The sequence below is a fragment of the Mesitornis unicolor genome, unplaced genomic scaffold (assembly GCF_000695765.1).
Source record: "Mesitornis unicolor isolate BGI_N332 unplaced genomic scaffold, ASM69576v1 scaffold31749, whole genome shotgun sequence".
NCBI lineage: Eukaryota > Metazoa > Chordata > Aves > Mesitornithiformes > Mesitornithidae > Mesitornis > Mesitornis unicolor.
In genome coordinates this window covers 242-20535 of record NW_010207109.1, presented here as the reverse complement: position 1 = coordinate 20535, position 20294 = coordinate 242, and the positions used below count along the sequence as shown (strand labels likewise).

At 37.6% G+C, this 20294-nt stretch overlaps 1 protein-coding gene across 1 annotated transcript in view; it reads right to left on the bottom strand.

Annotated features, from left to right (window-relative positions):
• The window catches only part of ANO5 (anoctamin 5), a gene marked incomplete at its 5' end in the record, with an annotated part of 48753 nt that extends 33126 nt beyond the window's left edge, over positions 1–15627 (bottom strand). The window contains 3 exons of the mRNA XM_010192023.1: positions 7168–7238; positions 9930–9974; positions 15510–15627. Coding sequence (XP_010190325.1) covers positions 7168–7238; positions 9930–9974; positions 15510–15627 — 234 coding nt within the window. The remainder of the gene's footprint in view (positions 1–7167; positions 7239–9929; positions 9975–15509) is intronic.
• Positions 15628–20294: the final 4667 nt, after the last annotated feature.

Below are 20294 nucleotides of genomic sequence, written 5' to 3'. Positions count from 1 at the left end.
CCTTGTGGGCAACAGAGCTTCCTCCAAATACACCGTTCCACTACATATTCTAGACCTCTCCATGTCTGTACTTCAAAAATGGAGGAACTTGGCTTAGAGCAGTACTTTTCAGCTTAATATCTAGTCAGAAATCTGCAAGTTTCTTAGGTGCCTACATTCAGAAATGCCCTTCCCACATCCAGTTCCCTGGAGTTCAAGGTTTCACAAGCGTCCAGCCTCACAAGAGCTGGGACTGTAGGTTCAGACCTCAGTGGCCTTCACCTTCTGCTTTTTGTATCTCAGAGTGGGAAGGTGGTTTACAGCAGTAATTTCAGCAACAGTAACCAACACTAATGTAAGATGGAGGAACCAAATACATTAGCTTCATTAGTTATGCCACATTGAGGAATCTCTGGCTATGAGTAACGGGTATGCTGAGAAGTTACATTAATAACGTGAATACTATCAGTACATCTAGGAGTTACATTATCAGACAAGAAAACTGCTTGAAATTATGAAATAAAATTGATTTGCAACATTTTGCTTGCTTCCAAGATACAGTCTACAAACCAAATATTTATTTACCACATACTTTTGATAATCATACAGGCAAAATAATTTTTATGAAAGACAGTGTAAAAAACTCCAGAATAACTAAAGTACAAAGCAATTAGTTAGTTTATGAATTAATAACCCACTGCTGAAAAATTTTCAGAATACAGAAATGGAGAAAATAAGGGTTTGCAAGATGAATCAAAATACGAGAAAAGTCTCCATAATTGAAAGGGTAGGAAACATTCAATGCCTTCAAAACAAGATAATCACCCTCACTTAGAACCCCAGTTTGCACAGAACATTTATATATATCCCACCTTCTCACTGAATTTAACATACTTACAGCTATAGGAAAGATATACTGATTTATGTGTCACTATGCTAAATATAACCATTTGATTAAATTTATTTTGAAAAGCAAAAAGCTCCTGTAAATGGATTTGCAAATATATAACATATGCAAATACACAGTCAAAATGAAAAAGGCAAATTCCTGGTTCATGCACAGTAAACTCAGTTCCCATTATACCAGAAGTCCCCTTTGCATGAAGTTCTCGTCAATATTCTTCCTTCGAGGAATCCATGCAACTGAAATGCTTAACCCACATCAAAGAAGCACATTAACAATACCTTAACACCACACATCCCAATTTCCAGTTATGCTTCATGCAGGCTACACAGCTGCACACAAAACTATAACCTTCCCCATTCAAGGAAACATAAAACCCCACATATTTCTTGTAGCTAAAACTTGCAAGCTACTTTTTGCACCTTTACTGCATTTGTGTTTCAATTTTGAATGACAATAAAAACTGAGAGCCTGAAAACATGCATTTCAAAGCAGTTTAAGACACCAAGATGTTTGCGCTAAAATTTAAATGCGTAGAAAAAGCCTCTCTGAGCATATTAAACAAGAAAAGAACAAACAAAAATAAAAAAATATGCTAAGAGAGCATATGTGTTAATGTAGAACACCAGAGCCCAATGTAAGCAAGCAGACAGTTTTAATATACCTCAGCATGTACTTCTTCAGTTATCTTAAATGAGTTTTTATAATTTTTTCTCCATAAAAGAATAATGGCTATTTTTTTCGATATATTTGAAAATTAATGCAATTATCTCATCTGTGAATTCCAATATGAGGATACTTTAAGCCTTTCCTTATTACTTACTACAACAACAAAAAAAAGGCAATGCATTTCACATGGTGTCACTGTTTGTTTCTTGCTCTTTAAAACATTTCAAAGTATCATGCTGACTCAGAGAGCCCTCCAGATTACTACAATAAAAAGGAATCCCACATTTGTTAATAACACCACAGTCAGAATATATCCTATATCCCATCAAACCAAAACAATGATAAAAAAGCAAACTTTCCAGTTTTCTCCACCAATACTTTAATTTCAATTCTGTCTATTATCCTTTCAATTTGCTTGAATTTATCATTTAAGCCATCACTAGGAAAAAACTCAAAATGCACATTCATTTCTATACATTAGAAAAACAATTCTTTTTGGAAGGATGGCTTCCTTGAAACTGGAAAATTTTCTGGTGAGGGACTTTTTGGCATACGGTAATAGAAGACGTCACACAAATTCATGCAAGGAAGCATGAATATTGCTTACTGCTTACCACTCGATGTTCAGGGATGAGTAAAGTAGTCTCAGTGCTGTTTAGGCCCTGCCAGTGGCATCACGGGAAAAACATAATGTTGTTAGCGATGATGCAAAGGATGCTTTAAAATAAAAGGCTATTTCAGAAGAAACAGTGTACCTTCTTGCTTAAGTTGCTGAAAAGCTATTCTGAGCAATAGTTGGGTTTTCTGTCTAGGTAGTCGAAGTTTAAACAAACCTCTATTCCTCAGATGAGCTGGGTCTCTAGCCTATGCCGCTGACTTTTACATGGCCCATAAAGATTTTTAAACTTTTAATAACTTTTAATAAAAACTATACAGTATTGCTCAGCATTTCCATTATAAAAAATACAGTCTAAACAATTTGGCACAGATTACTATTTACAAGCTGATAAAGAACAACTTTTAACTACTTTTTGTTGTTTTAATATTTGAAAGAGAAAATGTACATAGCAAACGGCTGCATTTGCATTCAGAACAAACGCAACACCCCTTACTTAGTTATGTTTTCAATACAAACTTAAATTACACCATGTGAACTGAAGGAAAACAAATCAGAGGAGACAAATCATTAATCTCATAGTGTAGACAAGGCAAATTGGCATTAGTAATTGTAATTGTTATGCCTAATGAGACTAGCGAGCGCTTCCCAGCTTCCAGTTCTGATCCATGCCTGGTGAGGCCTTACCCTGATTTTAATTGCACAAGATCTTAGTGCTCATTATTTTCCTGTATGTGGGCCTGGAAGGTACTGCAGCATCTTCTGGCCAGACTCCACGCAGGGATGACAAGAATACCAACAGCAGAGGACTCTGCAGAGCACAGCTGTCCTACAGACATGTCCATAAGCTATCTGAGGGCCAGGCCCACAACTGTGTGATTGCAGGAGCAAAGGATTTTGAGATCAGGCTTCGCTACTGGAATGAATAATGGTTTGCAATACCTAAGCTGTTTTGCAATATCTAATTCTGTTAGTCAAAAGTTTCTCACACTGTTCTCCTGTTTTGCTTCTGAAAACAAATCACAGACAGGTTTAAACAGTGCAACCAAATAGTGCGAACGCATTAAGAAAATATGACAGTTCCCTATGGAATTAAATTAACTTTTAACAGAAGTAGAACACTACATTTCATTTCATTATTGTATCATCATTTACTGGTTTAGAGTTGTAATATTTCAAAAGTGTATTTCCTCAAATTCACTTTTCATAAAGTAGGCTATGATTTTTGAAACTAGAAATGAATATTTTTCACTTTTATTACAATTTTACTTGAGAGAAACCACACAGGTACATTCCTATAATTTTGTGAAACAAACACAATATTTTTGTTCCTGTTTACACTGCAAGTAATACACACACATCTTTACATTCTTTGCTAATGATGCCATCTCTGAGTATTTGCTTATCTAAAGGTGACAAAAATGTCATTTTCAGAATTCAGTCAAATCAACACAGAAAGATCAATCTGTTTTTTGGCAAAGAATCCACATGAGAAACAGTACAAATATAAATAGCTGCACTTTGCCCTAAGATAGTCTGAGCTGGGTTTAGAAGTCTAATCCTCACGTCATTGATGCGAAAGGAAAAGAAGGGCTGAGATACTTAAGCAGAATGCTTTTCTCCAATTATACACTGAAAATATCTGCCATGTAAAGTACTGTACAAATTTGGCATCAATAAGAGTGCAAACTTGCTTTTTATTGCTGCTCTACAGCTCCTGACCTCTCTATTGTACATCTGCACTCCCTAGCCAAGCTCTCCCTCTTCCACCTCTCCATCCTGTACTTCTCCCAACCACAGCTTCCTACCTCCACCATGATTAGATGTAAATATGGGTTTTAGTTACCCACTGGCCCTCATCTGCTGCCCACACTGCTTCACTCCGAGATAAAATTTTAATACATTCAGTGAAATACTCTGAGATGAAAACACTGAGCTGGCAGAGCCCTCTGTACATTCTGATGCACTTTGTGAAAGACTTTCCTGTTAATCCAGGGAACTCACCCTGCTCTCAATACAGCTGCCTAAAATTAATTAGCTCAAGTCATGGAGGTTAAGCATTGTAAAATTACTAATAGTCAACAAACCTTGTCCTGCACATATAAAGTGTGAGAACTCTTATAGAAAGACACCACTTTTTCATTATAAGCCAAAGTCTATGTACAGCACAATGGGGCTTCAATCTTGGTAATGCATGACCCCCTAAACAATTGCTTTCTGAGTTCTGGACTTCATCCAACTTTTGTATATATGTTGGCAGGCTTCACTTCAGACTGTTTTTCACCTTCATTTTTGTTTTACTTGAATCATTCCTTATGTACAAATCACCTACTCCTTTACAGATTACAAAAGAAAAAAAAAGCCACCAAATTATGGATAGGTAATCCTTTCTGCTCTCCATATTTGGATCTGTTTTTTTCCCTGCCACTCTGTTGCTAAATCAACAATAAGGCTGAAGCTTTTTCTCCTTACTGCTGAGCAGAAGCATATTGTTATTATATGTTACATTTCTTCTCTTCAAAAAAAAAATCAAACAGGCCAAGAATAATGAAGTGGTGACCTGAATGTAAATTCATTTAACTCCTTCCCAATGGTCTTTTTATAAATTAATTCCATTTCTCTCTTAAAATTACCTGACTTAAATTGTTTTAAGACTTTCAAGTGTTCATATTTTCCCAACTGCAAAAACAAAGTACATGGTTAAGTAACAAGAAAATTAGCAAACTATCACCAGAGTAAAATTACAAAAATAGAGAAATATGCTGTCAAAACAAGAACAAAGCATGTTGTCCTGTACTCAAAAGAGTCTTGGTGAAAGGAGGAGAAACCATGGCTTGTCTTTCATTCTGGGACAGATGACCCTGCTCAGCTCCTATGAGAATGCACCAATGATGACAAGAGGCAGCCCACCAAAGAACTGAGGGAAAAGAAATTCTCCCAGTTTACAGAGAAGAAAACTAAAGTTGTGAAAACACATGAAGATAAAGGATTAGTATTATATGAAAAAAAAATCAGGGCTATTTCACTGATGGAACAAATTAGTGGAAAAACTGTAAAAATAGACTTAAACTGAATATCTAAGACATTAATCATCAAGAACTAAGCCTGTGATGGCTGATAAGAGTGTGAAACTGGGCAGGAAGATTAAGAGTAACTCTGTAACTTTATGTCTGGCTAATGCATAGAAAGCAAAAATCAGATAAGTGAAACTGTATTGGGGATATGGGGGAAGGATAACACAAAGCACAGAAAAATACTAACTTAAATGGAAGCAAGCATCAGATAACCGGCTGATCTGGAGAAATAGAGTACCTAAAGGCAAATAAGCAGTCTCTTCTTAGAGGAAGAAAGGAATGTAACAAAACAAAAAAACCCATAGTAATCAAGTGAGACTAATGGACTAATATTGCTAATGACAATACTTTGTGATATTTAAGAAATATAATTATGTAAGGAATATGCATAAGTAGTAAACAAGAGAAAAGGCAGCATGAAATTACCAAGGAGAGATTTTTGAGAAGATAACCAGATACAATTTTTATAAGGAGACTATCTCCCAGACAAGAAAAATGTTGAAGATCAAAGCCGCCTTTCCTATCCCATCATGATTCTTTCACCCTTCAAAAAAGGTTCAAATCTCATGTCTCTACATGTAAGACACACGTGTTGCACCCTTTCTCCCATGTTTCCTGGCTTTTCCAATGTCTTAAGTCATTAAGTTAATTCTTTCAGATTTTTGTGAAATAGGTGATCTCCATCTACTCAGCAACACCCAAAAAGAACCCAGAATCAGCTTCAGGTCAGACTCTGATGCTTATCATAGTACGATGATTCATATGCTATAATTTTATTTTATATCTGTCCAGGGTTCAGAGAAGTATTTGATATGTTGCCCACTGAAAACTTTCCTGGAGAAAAATATTACTACAACTTCTACAATAGACTGAGAAAATAGCAGGGTGATTATACCCTCCATTTTTGAAATAGAACTGGTATATTTATGAAAACACTTAGACGATATGGTTACATGTGCTAGCAGGATAAAGATCTGTGTGATCTAGGAAGCACTTCTGAGTTGTTTTCACATTACCATCTCCAAATTTGCCTCTCAGAGGTAGCTGAGTACATGTTTTACTCTTAAGAGGTTCAACAGAACAGCTACAGTGTTCCAACACTCAATTCAATAGACATAATTTCTGATGAGTGCTCATGGCCAATATGAGACTCTACTTCAACACAGCAACTATTTATTTTGCTGTCTAAAACTCTTCATATCTTCCTCTAAGCATATAATAACAATAAAAAACCCAGACAACAGAAATTAAAATAAAATACAATTTTCAAGAACACATATTTTTTATATTCTTTTTTAATCTGTTTCTTAACTTAACAGTAACCACATACCACTATTTGTTTAAGCTGTTGTGTACTGTACATATTAAGCAATGAGGTATTGTGAAAAAATGAATAGCCGACGTTGTTATTTGGATTGCACACATTGCAAGGAAGGTTTATTCTTATAACTCAAATCTTCATTTGCTTTCTCATAAATCTTGCTGCATTGTCAAAAGGTTCCTAGAGCAGAGGAATGCAAGAATGTCTTGATTTTCCTATCAAGTCTGCAGTATAATAAGCAGCATAAAACAAAGTGTTGAGTTTGTGCAGAAGCATTGTTTTCCCAAATGATAAAACATAAAATGATTGTGTGATTCTCATTCAAGACTGGGACTTGAAACACTGTTAAGACCATATTGTTTTCTACAACTATGGCGTTGTAGTGCTAACATTTTTAAATCTCTTACAAGACTCAATGAGTATCTGTTACTTTCATGGTTTTGCCCCTTCAGAACACTAGAGGAAGAAAATGTTTACATGGATAAAAAAGGAGGTATAAGACAACCTAAAAGAAATATTATTTTTAAAACTAAATCTCTCTTTCACAACAATTGTTCCTCTTCCATACTACTGGTAGTATGTTATCATCTGTACTGGACCTCACCTCAGAGCTGCTTGGGACTTCTGATCCTTCAGTTGAAATAGTTTCACATAAGGGTCCATTGCATTCTTCTCCTAAAGAACATTCAAAGAAAGATTCACATAAATACATTCCTTATTTTAAAATATGATTGTATCTGAAAATGAAGTAAAACCTGAAGGCATGGAACTATGAACAAGCAAAAGCTGGAAAACAATACTCAGCTACATAAAATCTTCAAGAGCAGTTCTTTGAAGGGAAAAAATGCTGTGAGACACAACCTGGTTGTAACCTTACAGCCACAGCAGCACATTTTTAAATGTGACAAACAAATCTGTCAGCATTACATATTTGATGAGATAAAATTCTTTCTTGTCTCAGAAGTCCTATAGGTGACTGCCTATGGAAGTCTCACACCCGGAATTTTGCTGCCTCAGTTATGAAAGTTCAATTATCTCTGGGGCTGCTTTCTAGAAATCGAATTATATTTGTTGCCAAGGGATTAATCGTGCATAACCTCAAGATTACAGATGCCCACATAATGGAGATATGATTACAGGATCAAGAATCATAATATAATCTTAAATGACCAAGCTTCTTGTTTAAAAAAGATAAAAATGACAAAACAAGCAAGAACAAAAAAAGTCTTCATTTTAACACAGTATTGAACTCCAGCATTACTTTCTTGCAAATATAGCCAGTACACCAAGGACACTGTTACTGAAATTACATTATAGGGGGGAAAAAAGGCAAAAAAAAAAAAATCACATTGAATGTTTTCACACCTGTAAACCATACTGAGACATTTGCTGGGTTTGTGGTTCTGAACCCACTCTGTCAACAATTCCCTTTAAAAAGCAATTCAGAGCCCATAAGCCAGGCTCCTGTTTCAAGAAGATTTTGTAAAAAAAAAAAATCTCTCTGCTGATTAGACAGACAGACCAGCCTCTTAAATCAGGCATCTAAACAATTCCACGATCAATGGAAAAAGTTAAGCAGTTTTGAAAATAGCTCATCACAGTCAAGAGTAAGCATCTTATAAAGTTGCCTGTTTTTTTTCCAAATAAAGGATTCATCACACTCCTCTCTTCAAACAGCAAGGAATTATTGACGGGAGAGGTTAGACTGGACAGACTGACTCGCACAGCGTAGACTGGACCACTGTCACATGACTATGGGTAGATTAATCCTACCAAAAAAAACCCAACCTACTAACCTACTTATTTTTTTTTGCAACCTGCAAATATTTGATGTCAAAATTGCATCCTCTTTTTTCTAAAATCTGTAACAAGCTATTTATACAAAAGAAAAAAATTAGAGGAAACAAAATGCTCTCAAGATGTGTAAGTTCACCTACAGAAAATGGTCTCTGTAATTTTATCCCTGTACATATGATGTGATGAGAAACTGGAGAATTGTATATAATGGTATATAACATAAAATTAAGTTTCTGAATACTAAGACATTCAAAGTAGTTGTATGCTATTTTGCTAAAGCAAACTATGCCTGCAAAATCTGTATGAGTTGGTATGATTTGAATACTTCAGTTTTATTCATGCACCTTTAGAAACATGTTTGCATATGCTGATACAAGTTGTGAGATGAGCATTAAGTAAACTTTAAAAAGTTAGTGTGGAAGTAAATAATTTGGGATCATTCTGCCTACCCAAATGCATCATGAATGCTACAAGGACTACGCTGGAAGACAGCCCACCAAACACAGAAAAGGTTTACAGGAACAGCAACAGTACTGAATTCACTTCACCTTCCAACACAGCACAAGCATTCAACATGTACAAGAAACAAATGGCACATAATGGGAGAATATTTCAGTAAGACCACAGAGGTCTTGACTCAAAAAATAACTATTAACATATTCAGATTAACTTACTTGAGAAACTGAATCTGCAAGAACATTCCTAAGGGAAAGGTCTACCTTCATACAGTGCTGGCTCTAAGTATATGCAGACTCGGCAGCTGCCCAGGACAGCAGACCACTGCCTGATGAAAAAGAAGGGACCATCACCATTGTGCTCTGCTGCCTGCTCTCCCTACAGCCCTGCGAAGCAGGTGGCTGCTGCAGCTTCGGCAGAAGGTAGCAAGCCCAGGAGCAGAAAGCCCAAACATTTGGTCACACAACCTTCCATGGCAGGAGCAGCCTGGCACCTCATCCCCCGAACAGTAACATTCAATTTCCCTAAGCTGTTGAGAAGACTGGAACTGACTCCACAGCCTACAACAGCCTTGCTGTGTGGTTTTTTTCCTAGATTATCCTTTCTGTAGTTCTGAAAATTTAAGGAAGCATGAACAAGCATGATTCAGAGTTCTACCTTTTAAATGCTCTCCCAGTACCACAGATGATGACTTAAGCAACTTATGAAAGGAAATCCTCTTGCTATCCAGTGGAATAAAACAGAATAACCCTAATGTACCACACAAGACGGCAAAAAGAGAATCTAAGATATACATTAAATGAGAAGTACAACATACTTAATAGATTCACTCCTTGAAAAACACATAAATAGGTTCCTACGCAGTATAAGAAATGCACGTCCAAGTCACAAAGGAAGGTATAAAGGAGCCACAACCCAGAACTGAAATAAGCACCAGGAATGGCTGCCCCACAGATAGCTAAAAATTGACTGGCACTGCAAAAAGCTTGGCTCATCTGTGACATCAATGACTCACATAAACTTAAGTCTGATTTCCAAGAGGTTCTCAACAGAAAAAAAAGACAGAGGACACATACAAAAGGGAGGAAGACATACTGCTGGTTAGTACAATACCTTCTGACTGCGACGGCTTGAAGTTGGTGAGAATCACAATGTCATCTTTAAAAGGAAAAAACACTTCAGTAAGAACCAGAAGTAATATCCACTTTTAACATGAACCCATTTATAAATCTCCTCTATCGCTTACAATACGACCACTATATCCAAACAGAACAACAGGCCCTGGAAACAAGAGACCATGACGTAGACAGAAAGCATGGAACAGATTCCTCTCCGAAGATCAATATTAAACTTTTTTCTCCAGGCACCTTATTCGGCAACATAAACAAGGATGCCACTTTCCCATAGCAGCAGCAGGAAGGACTACAATAGTTTTTGCTAGCCAAGAAGACACCTTTAAAATTATTTAGGAAATTACAGCTTCATATCTAAAGGTGGAGTAAAACAATAATATCCTGATAAAACCATTATATATGAGGGAACAGTATTGTTCTTCAACGCTACATGCTCTGTTGTATGTAAAGAGAACTAAAAAGCCCAGGCACCAAGAACAAATGAGGCTATCTACCATCTAAGGCCAGACTGGATGGGGCTTTGAGCAGCCTGGTCTACTGGGAAGTGTCCCTGCCCATGGCAGGGGGTTGGAACTGAATGATCTTTAAGGTCCCTTCCAATCCAAACCATTCTGTGATTCTATGATAAACATAAACAGCTCTTCAATATAAAATTAATTTGTACAAATTCCAGTCGTTCCTTGCAATTTTTTGTTCACAATTAATCCCAGAACCACACTATGACTATCAGAACCCACTAAAATGGTTTCAGACATATATGATTTTAATATTTATACAAATCATTGGCCTTTTACGGATATTTCCTATCCTAGCTAAAAAAAATGCCTCTTTCCCAATGTATCTGTTGTCTCCAACAGCCTTACAGTTCTGCACACACAACTATTTGTATCTCCTTAAAAATACGTGTCTTGGGAGTTTGCACACTAGTGGAAACAAGCGAGCTTCACGTGGCCTATAATTTTGCAGTATTAACATACACTGTCCCAAATTATACCCTACCACAGGGCAACCTAGCTTTTGGTATGCCACCCCTAAGGAAAAATCCTTGACTTTTTTAATTACTAGCATAGGCACAGCCCAGGATGCTCTAGCATCTTTAACAGTACCTAACCAGCTATTTCCGTGGAAGATGATGATCTATGTCACTTCAGCATCCTCAGGTAAGCTGAGGTCTACTGGCCCATGGGAAGAATAAAGCTTGGCTGATGATGCTGGGTACGGAGCAGCTGGTGGGTAAGTGCACAGCCTAGCACAGTTCAGAGCAACTCTGCATCAGAAAACAGTGCAAGAAAAGGCATTTAAGTTTTCCTTTCAACTTCTATCACCCTGATTCATCTGCACCAAATAGAGCTCCTGGTAGATGTCTTTCCACCGTAAAAACGTTAACATATCACATGCTTCTAAAGCCAACTGGCAGCTGAATAGACAGTTTTAGGGATTACAATTTCATTTTGCTACTAAAACTAGAAAATTATCTCCACTTGCACACCTACAACCTCTGACAAAGCTATTCCAAAGGCAAAGTGAAAGCCAGAATTCTCAGGGAGATGCTGATACATTGTTTATCATTGAGCAGTGGTAAAACAGTTTATTCCAAAATACTGCTTCCATTTATTTCCATGATTTTCTTAAACACAGTAACAACATCCCTTTCAGTCAACAAAACCATGCAAGTAAAAAAACTTTCAGAACCATCATACCGCCATCATCACACTGACGTCATACTGCATGCATCCGATGCCTTTGGTATATCAGTTTACACATATACATGTCCCCAGAGCAAAGTTTTGATGGTCCATGTAAAATGAAAAAGCAAACAAACAAACAAACCACAACAAAAAAACCCGAAGAGCCCATTTTACATCACAGCTGTTATGAATTAGCTACTTTGCACTGCAAAGCAACTTCCTAATATTCATCCTTACCAAGCAATGAAAGAAAATTTTATTCCTAGATGTCTTGAAGTTACCTTCTTAATAAGGCCCTGCCATTATTCAACAACCTGGCCAGCCTGACAGATAAAGAGAATTCAATTTAAAACATGATTATTTATCACTAAATCAATGTGCTATTTACAGTACTGTGTCCTTTCCTCCCAGAAGACCATCCTGCTGTAGTGGGATCTAGTCTGACGGATTTCCATCTCTGATAAGGAGTCTGATTCAGCACTGAGTCACTAACAAAAATGCAAACCTCTCCAGAATAAGGTCACTCATTCCAAATAAGCTTCATAATACATAGCTTTAAAATGACTTATTAACTACATTTATGTCTATATTGACCATATCCTCCCAGAACTGGATGACTGGGCTGCATAGAGGAACTAAGGATCCACCTGTCTCCTGAGCAACTAAAGTAAGTGTTATCACTTCACCTGGCATCATCTGAAGAGTTTTTAACCAAAGATTCCATCTCAAGATTATGCTTGAAGTGGTGGTTTATGCACACCCAGAGCTGCTCCTAAAAGTTTAAAGCTTTTCTTTTATAATGAAAACATTAAACTCTCAGTAAATCCAAAATTTATTGGGAACATTTTAAAAGAAGTTTACAATTCCCTTTAAAAAAAAGATTGCATTCAAGTCTAGTCTGCTTCATGGACATATTAATTTTCAGCATGTGTTTTCTTATCTAACAAGTGAATCTAGAGAACAGGTATTCATCAACACCTAGGAAGTAAAAGAAAAAACAACAATGTTTTATATAGGTATAAACATACAGCAGAGAAATCTGTTCCTAACAATAAGAAAATCTCATTTAGCATTTTGAAAAGACATGAAGTCCTCAGTCCCAATCTCTCATACAGTAAAAGGTTATTTTAAATCAGAACTGAGGTTACCTGCAGCTGGCTTCCTTCTAAAGAACCATAAAACCTCCCCTTTTGATTAAAAGGCATTGCGTTAAAAAAAAAATAAATAGTTGTGTACATCTGTTTTTAGCAAAAAACCACAAGTATAGGGTTGTAACACAGAACTTGAAAGGTATTTTAATGTGGTTAAGGCAATAACCATTACCATATTGTAAGTACCAGCATAGACAAGACTTAAAGCATGCTGTGAGCACTTAGGCCTTTCAGGTATCATTTCACAGAACAACACATAGAAACTGATCAATGGGTGTAAATGCAATTAAAAAAAGAAAGCCAGACCAGTGATAGCTGTATAAAGCCAGGCATTTTTAAACTGTATAGCATTTAGATGTATGTTAGCAGAGGGAATTGGATGGCAAAAAAAACCTCAGAAGAGCAGAGTAGTAAAATACCAGACTGCAGAATTCCTCACAGCTCCTGAAGCACTATGGCCGTGCTCGTTTGCACTTAGAGTATTTATACGTGCAGGGCCACATTTCATCAGCACAACCTGACTGCAGAGGAAGACAAAGAGCTCGGGCAATGGCTTTGCACATACATGAATCTGCTAGGTGCTTTCACATCTCCTTCAAGAAAAGATGAAGAAAGGGGAACAGTGGTATTGCTTTTCATCTCGGCCCAAGGGAATTACATGCACTTCAAAAAGTGTTAGGTATAGACACTTTCCTAATGTTCCCAGAGGCACACTTAAAATCTTACAGCATCATTCATTAATGCATTGCTCCAACTTCCACTGAAATCACTGATGTAACCCTGAAGCAACACACCCTCTGATTTTTTTTGGCATTTGCAATACACAAGTTTTTAACAGTAGCGGAGGGCCCAAAGTGCTACTCATTCTAGAGACACAGGACATTCCCATCCTTGTGTGAGAGATCTTCTATAGATACTGTAATAGAAAAGTGATACATGAACAGGGAACTAAGGATATGAAAACAATGAAAAGGGTGGAGATAGGTTTAGCATAAACTAGGAACTTATATGACTTGTATGTTTGTTAAAAAAGTTAAAAGCAATATATAAAAACCCTACACCTTGCATTTACTCTCCTCTGACAGTATTCCTCAGTTTCATGCCACCTGGACATTTAATTTTAGATGGCAAATTTCACCCACAATTTTTTGTTCCTTCTGGTCCTCATGTTCTACCTACTTCAATACTATTTTGGTTAAGCTTCCAATGAAACATATCATCGAGAATTTTGCTAGTGTATTCACCAGGATGAGTATTTTATTTTCTTACATAAAACAAAAATGTACTAGTATAGAAAGACTTTTTACAAACAAATCTCATGAAAAAAAATCTGAAATACAAGTGTACAAGATTTAATGTCACCTGTCCAAATTACTTCAAAGACAATGTAGTAACTCTGGAATTCACATACTGACCCCAGAGAGAAACAGTTCCCATCAATCAAAAAAATGAGCAGGGCAGTGGACCATGGCTCTCAGCACTTAAGAGCTTTTTATCTAAACACCAGTCAATTAACAGGACTGAAGTACATGAAGGTATCCAAGTTGCCAATGGGCTTAAAACCACGTCTGCTGGTTGTTACTTGTTAGCATGGTATATTTCTGGCACACTATAAATTGTGCAAACATAGGCTCTCTGACTTCCTACCTGATAGTTAAGAAAATCCCTTTGAATAACAAACCACAGGGCTCTTTCTAATTGAGGGCTAGTGCAGAAAATTAAAGGCCAGCCATCTGCATCATAAGCCCTACCCACATAGCTTGCTGGGGTTCTGCTATCTTGCCAAAGGCCTCAAATTTCACATTTACCCTTGGGAGCCTGCTACGGAAGACAAGGGAATCTCTTGGGAGTTTCAGTTATAAGACTGCATTTCAGACAAAGATATTCTCACTTCCCAAAAAAACCAGCATTTGGAACTCAACCTCTGCTGCTCCTAACTGAGGACCAGTGGAGAATGGCTCTGACGGTACCAGAAGACCCAGGCAAACCAAACCAGATGAAACAATGAGGTGCTTACATTACACTATTTGTGTAAATGAGTGATCCATACGCACTGGGAAAAAAGTCTGATTTGAAACAACAGCCTAGAATGAAGTCTTCTAACACAAGTAACACCAAATGTCAGTCTATTCTTAATTTATTTCTAATGCACAGATCTGTAACAGACTACTACTACAAATGCAAAAAAACCCCACCCCATAGTAAATCCCATAACACTTTAATCTACAAGATCCACTGAAAATTCCAGGTTTCAACTGTGCAGACAGGACCTAAGACAATTTCTCTCCTCATTTCCTGGGCACCAGTTACAACTAAAGCAGAAATCCTACATTAACAGAAATCAGTGACGAAAACAGGGACTAAAGAGACTGAAGGCAGGCCTACACTGTGTGAGGGTATCTACTAGTTCTGCCTTTATGTGGTGTGAAATGAGTGATCCAAATTTACACATGGACGTATTCTGAATACACAGAAATAGATTCAGAAGCCTTTACTGGATTTCTGCAATATGAGTATTGCAGGTGTGGAATTCAGGTATTTTCCCAGCTGTTCTGGAGAACTGCACTTACACACAGATATTCATGTTACACCCCACAACCTACTCAGATAGCTAAATTGCATTACGTTACATTAAGAGAGATAATTAGTGCTTACAATGCATGTCAGCACAGTTGCACAAGACATGAAGCTGCCAGCATTGGATCCAGCATCCTGCCTTACTCTGAGCCTTTTTATCAGCAGCAGCCAAGGAGCCTGCTAGCACACCTTGACTTGGCATGCAGCACGCTGAAGTAATGACCACCACAGGTTTGGCAGCTGTAGGTTCTTGCAGGAGAACCTTCAAAGAAAATACATATCCCTACAGTATAATCCAAGTAACCAAGTCCCAAACTAGAATCAACTCTTCCCCCACACAGTATTTAATCTAAAAATAATTCCTGACATATTATTTGGCTTTCTGCAGATAGCTGACACCTCAAAACACTTCCATAACCAGGCAGTAATTGCAAGAACTATCCCTACCAATATGACATAAGGATCTTCTTTACCCTTCATGCATTTATACACACGTGCACATAAAAAGCTACTACCAATATAATGAAACTACTACTAGATAATGAAGCATAACCCAGCAACTACACTGCTTTTCAGTTCAACCCCAGATAACAATAAAAAACTAGCGGGAAAGTTTACTGCATTATTACCTCGCCACTTAACATCTACATAGCAACTCTTGTCACATTTTTACATTACCTATACCTTCTTAATTACATGTTTATATTAAGGGACTGTACTTTTCCTTCATGTATATATATACACAACTCATTAATTAGTTTACAGATACTAAATATTAAGACAGTGGTGTTTGGCTTTCTGGTTTTGGTTTTGGTTTTTGGGTTTTTTTTTACAAAATACCCGCCAACAGCTCTCAGCATAATTTTAAAAGCCCATTTTCAGTATCATTCCTTATATCTTATCTTATCCTAGTTTCTTTTTTCATCATAGTAATAATTAATCATTTGTACACAGATGTTAAAGTGCCCTTCCAGTTTATGATACAGTTATCTCATTTCTGTAGAGATTTTTCCAAAGTGCAAAAAGTCGTATTTCAACACAGCTTTCAGTTCTCAACACGTGCTGCTAATGCACCTGTTAAACAAAAGCTTGAAAAGCAAAGGAACTTTCAATTTCGTTCGTAAGTTGAGAAGAATGAACTATAAAACCCTTCCAGGGTGTGATGCCATATTTATGGCACAATTTCACTGACCAGTAGCAAAGACCGAAAAGTTTCCAGCTGTAGATACACTTTCAGAATTATGAATTATTTCAGATCCAAAGCCAAATTTTTAGTAAAAACAAAACAAAAAAACTAAAACAAACAAACAAACACAAACCAACCCACACACACAAAAAAAAGAATGGAAAATCCGGGAACCTTGCCTTTCCATTAGTCCTATGAAGCACCTCAAAACAGGACACCACACCAGACAGTACCTTAGCTGGAAACTGCCTGGGAAGGAAACACAGAAACCTCTGCCTTACACTACAGTAGGGCTGCAGTTGCTTCCTTAGCCTTTACTTGGCATTCCCAGCCCAGAACCTCTGCCCACAGCTGGAACTAAGCCCTTCCTCCAGGAATCCATGTGAGTGACAAACAGCTGCAGAACATTTTCTTTCATTTTCTGAGAAAAAAGGTGAAGCTGCAGACTCCTTTTTTTAAATAGAGCCTAAGAGCATTCCCCTGGGATGGGCAGGATGCTTGCTTGGTTTTTTACCTGAGGGAATTCAGTTGTACTGCCCAGCTCTCCGAAGTGTGGCCCTAACTTCCCACATAATTGCCGCTGGGTTAAAAAGGCATGTGAGAGACTCTTAAACCCTCCTTTGGTTAGAGCTGCTCCGCTTTACCACTCACCAGGCTGCAGAGAGAGGGTAGAAAAGTGACTTTATATACAGGGTCCTCACCTAAAAGAAAAGTACTGTAAGTCTCAGGCATCAGTCCAAGAGCAATTTTTTTCCAATTGGCACAATCTTTGGATAAATCTATATTTTAACAGCTATGGTGGAATGGGCTTGAATACTTTCATTTTCTCATTAAAAGCACCACAGCATATATACAAAAAAAGATATATAAGGCAAGTATATGCACATATATATGCAAGTTGTTTGGATCAGCTCCCAGAAGCAGGCTTTCCTTCTACGAACTAGAGTTTTCCATTAAAAGGAGGTTTACCTTCCCACAACCAACCTGTATATACACTGTGCCCCCACAGCGATGCATCACAGCCAGTAGAGAAATTCCACTCAGGAGCTACACGTTGGTTGGTCGAAGGGAGTATTTTCTCCCCTGCTTTTTATATTCTGAACTATGACTAAATTTCTTGGAGCTTTTATTTCATTACCTAGGAACAATCTTTTAAAAACACCTTCATGTTAACAAAGTCTCTTCTTTAGCCCTGTGGGAATATGATATCCCATTCAGCGTTCCACAAATAGATCAGAAATTACCACATACATTGCTCCAGAAGCTAGAGACAGATGTATTTTTGAACAGAAGGCTATATTTTGTGTTACGAGTATGAATCATAATAATTCTGATTAAATAAGCAAAGTATCATTCTATTAAACAAGAGCAGTATTTGGCCCTGAATGCTGAGGCATTATGGGAAGCTGACACGCTGGCACAAGCACCGTTTGCAACTCACACCATCGGCTTTCCCAATGTTTTGCTGCCTTTCTCACAGGGAATACGAGCAAGATGAGAACCAACCTAAGCAAGAGTTTGAATTTAGATCAGCCTTAGAGCATTTTGAGTTCAAACAAGACTCCTGGAAGTTTTGGAAGAGGAACCATGCGTATAAAGGCAGTATATTTCAAGTCACGGCATGGAGCCAAGTAGGAGTTTCCAGAAGATCCAGAGTCTTGGTGATATATCCCACAACACAGCTACTGTAGCATTAACATTTTATGCTGGGAAAAAAATGCTGAAAGACAGCACAGACATAAAGAAATACCCCTAACAACATACTGTGGTCTTCTTCCTCTTGATACTTACATTTCTTTGATTTTTAATATTTGAGGCAAACACCACATATCTTCCAACAGAAACGAAAATCACACACATGAAAATGGAAGTTATTACCTCATATGGGTGTAATTCAACAGGAATTCAGAAAGTTTCCTTCAAGGTAGGAGTTTCGGCTCACGGTCTCTAAACACAGACTCTGCAAGTTAAACTTTCCACTGCTGGCAAGTAGTTATTCACTTCCATATCCTTATTCAAGTTGAATGAAAAGCAGTAGTAAACCAGAAATAAACACACACGTACTACCCAAACATGAATATATTTGGAAAATAAGGAAAATAAGTAGCAGATGGGTTTTTTTCTGCCTTATTCCTACTGACTCACACAGACCCCTCCCTGCTTGTGCACATCAGACATCTACAGCTTGGAGCCTCCTTAAGAGGTTATCTTTTCCTTAAAGGCACAAAGCAGATGCTTAGATCTATGAGAAGTCTCAGTGGCAATATATGCATGCTGTTAACTTTTCTAAACCATAGGTGAATTACACTTTTCTTTCTTTTAACCTTGAGAGATTTTTGGACAACTAATTAACATAAACTTCAAGAAGCCTACTCCCTTTACCCCATATTCAATTTTTTTCTGTTTTAGAAAAGTGATTAAATTAATTAATTGAACTGGTCCAAGGTTTTGCATGGACAGTTATGTGCTACTCTATGGTGAATCCTACTAAATCATCCTCATTCACTGAAACCCCTCAAATTTCTTTATATTCAATGTATATGATGAGAAAAAACCCAGACACTCATGAGAAGACTGAACACTGCAGAATTGAGCTTACAAACCTGGTTTCCAACATAATTCCCTAAATGGTTATCACATATTTTGTAAATATTTTTTAGTCTCAAGCTACTTCAGAAGAACAACCACTGGTTAGAGCAGCTCAGTCCTTTTCATTGCTCTCAGACTTTTCATTGCTCACAGGCAGTGGGATGGGCAATGACTCAGGCCTCCCCACAAGCATTTGGAAACCCAGTGCTGGCCAAGAGACCGTAACACTCCGGCTCCTGAGCAATCCTGCCAGCTCCACTAGGCTTTCACAGAGAGGGCAAATGTTTGTCTGACACTTGCTGCGGACGCCTGCCTTGCTGCAGTTGGACATCACTCCATGCTGCCACTGCAAACAGCTTATTTTGGATAATGTTCCTAGCCATTATCTCCTGTCCTCTGAAACAAGACTGCCAAAGATTTTGAGAATCATAGTTTAAAATATGATAGCTGTGCTTGAGATGTTTAAAATTATGTTTCTCTAAAAGATACAGTGTAGCCAAGCTGTGAGGGAAAACAGACAACCCAAGGAGCTAACCCAGAAGCTCTTAGTCGTTCTTTCCTGCTTTAATATCTTCACTTTTAGGAATGATGGCAAAGCACGATTCCCATAAAGAAATTTTTCTTGGTCAATGTTTCGCTGGGTTTTTTAAAAAAATATATTCAAATCTTTCTGAAAATATTAACATACTATCTTACATCTTATTGTTGATTCATGTTGCCAGGTGAGGTACTGATAAATACACGCTTATCATCTGCGTCATGTTACTTTACAAAATCATACCACATTTATTATAAGTAATTACATTACACACTGACAGAACTGGGAACTGTAACCTTTAGCTATTGCAAAAAAACAAGGCCCCAACACAAACCCACTGGCTGCACCACAACTTGTGTGAGGCCTTACACAAAGCTGACTGGGTACTGGTGCATCTCGGATGGAGGGAGGCAGGCGAGGGGCTACTCCCACCTTCCAAAAAGAGGACCTGGGCTGCTCTGAACCTTCTTGTAATGGCAATCTCAGGTACTGGCAGACAGCGGCTCATCTCAGTCTGAACCCAGCTGATGCTTAGTGAAAGGTTAAAAGTTTGCGTTAGGCAAAGACAACCTTCGCATTTGAAGTGTGTTTAAAAATAAAAATTAAGGGCTACCTC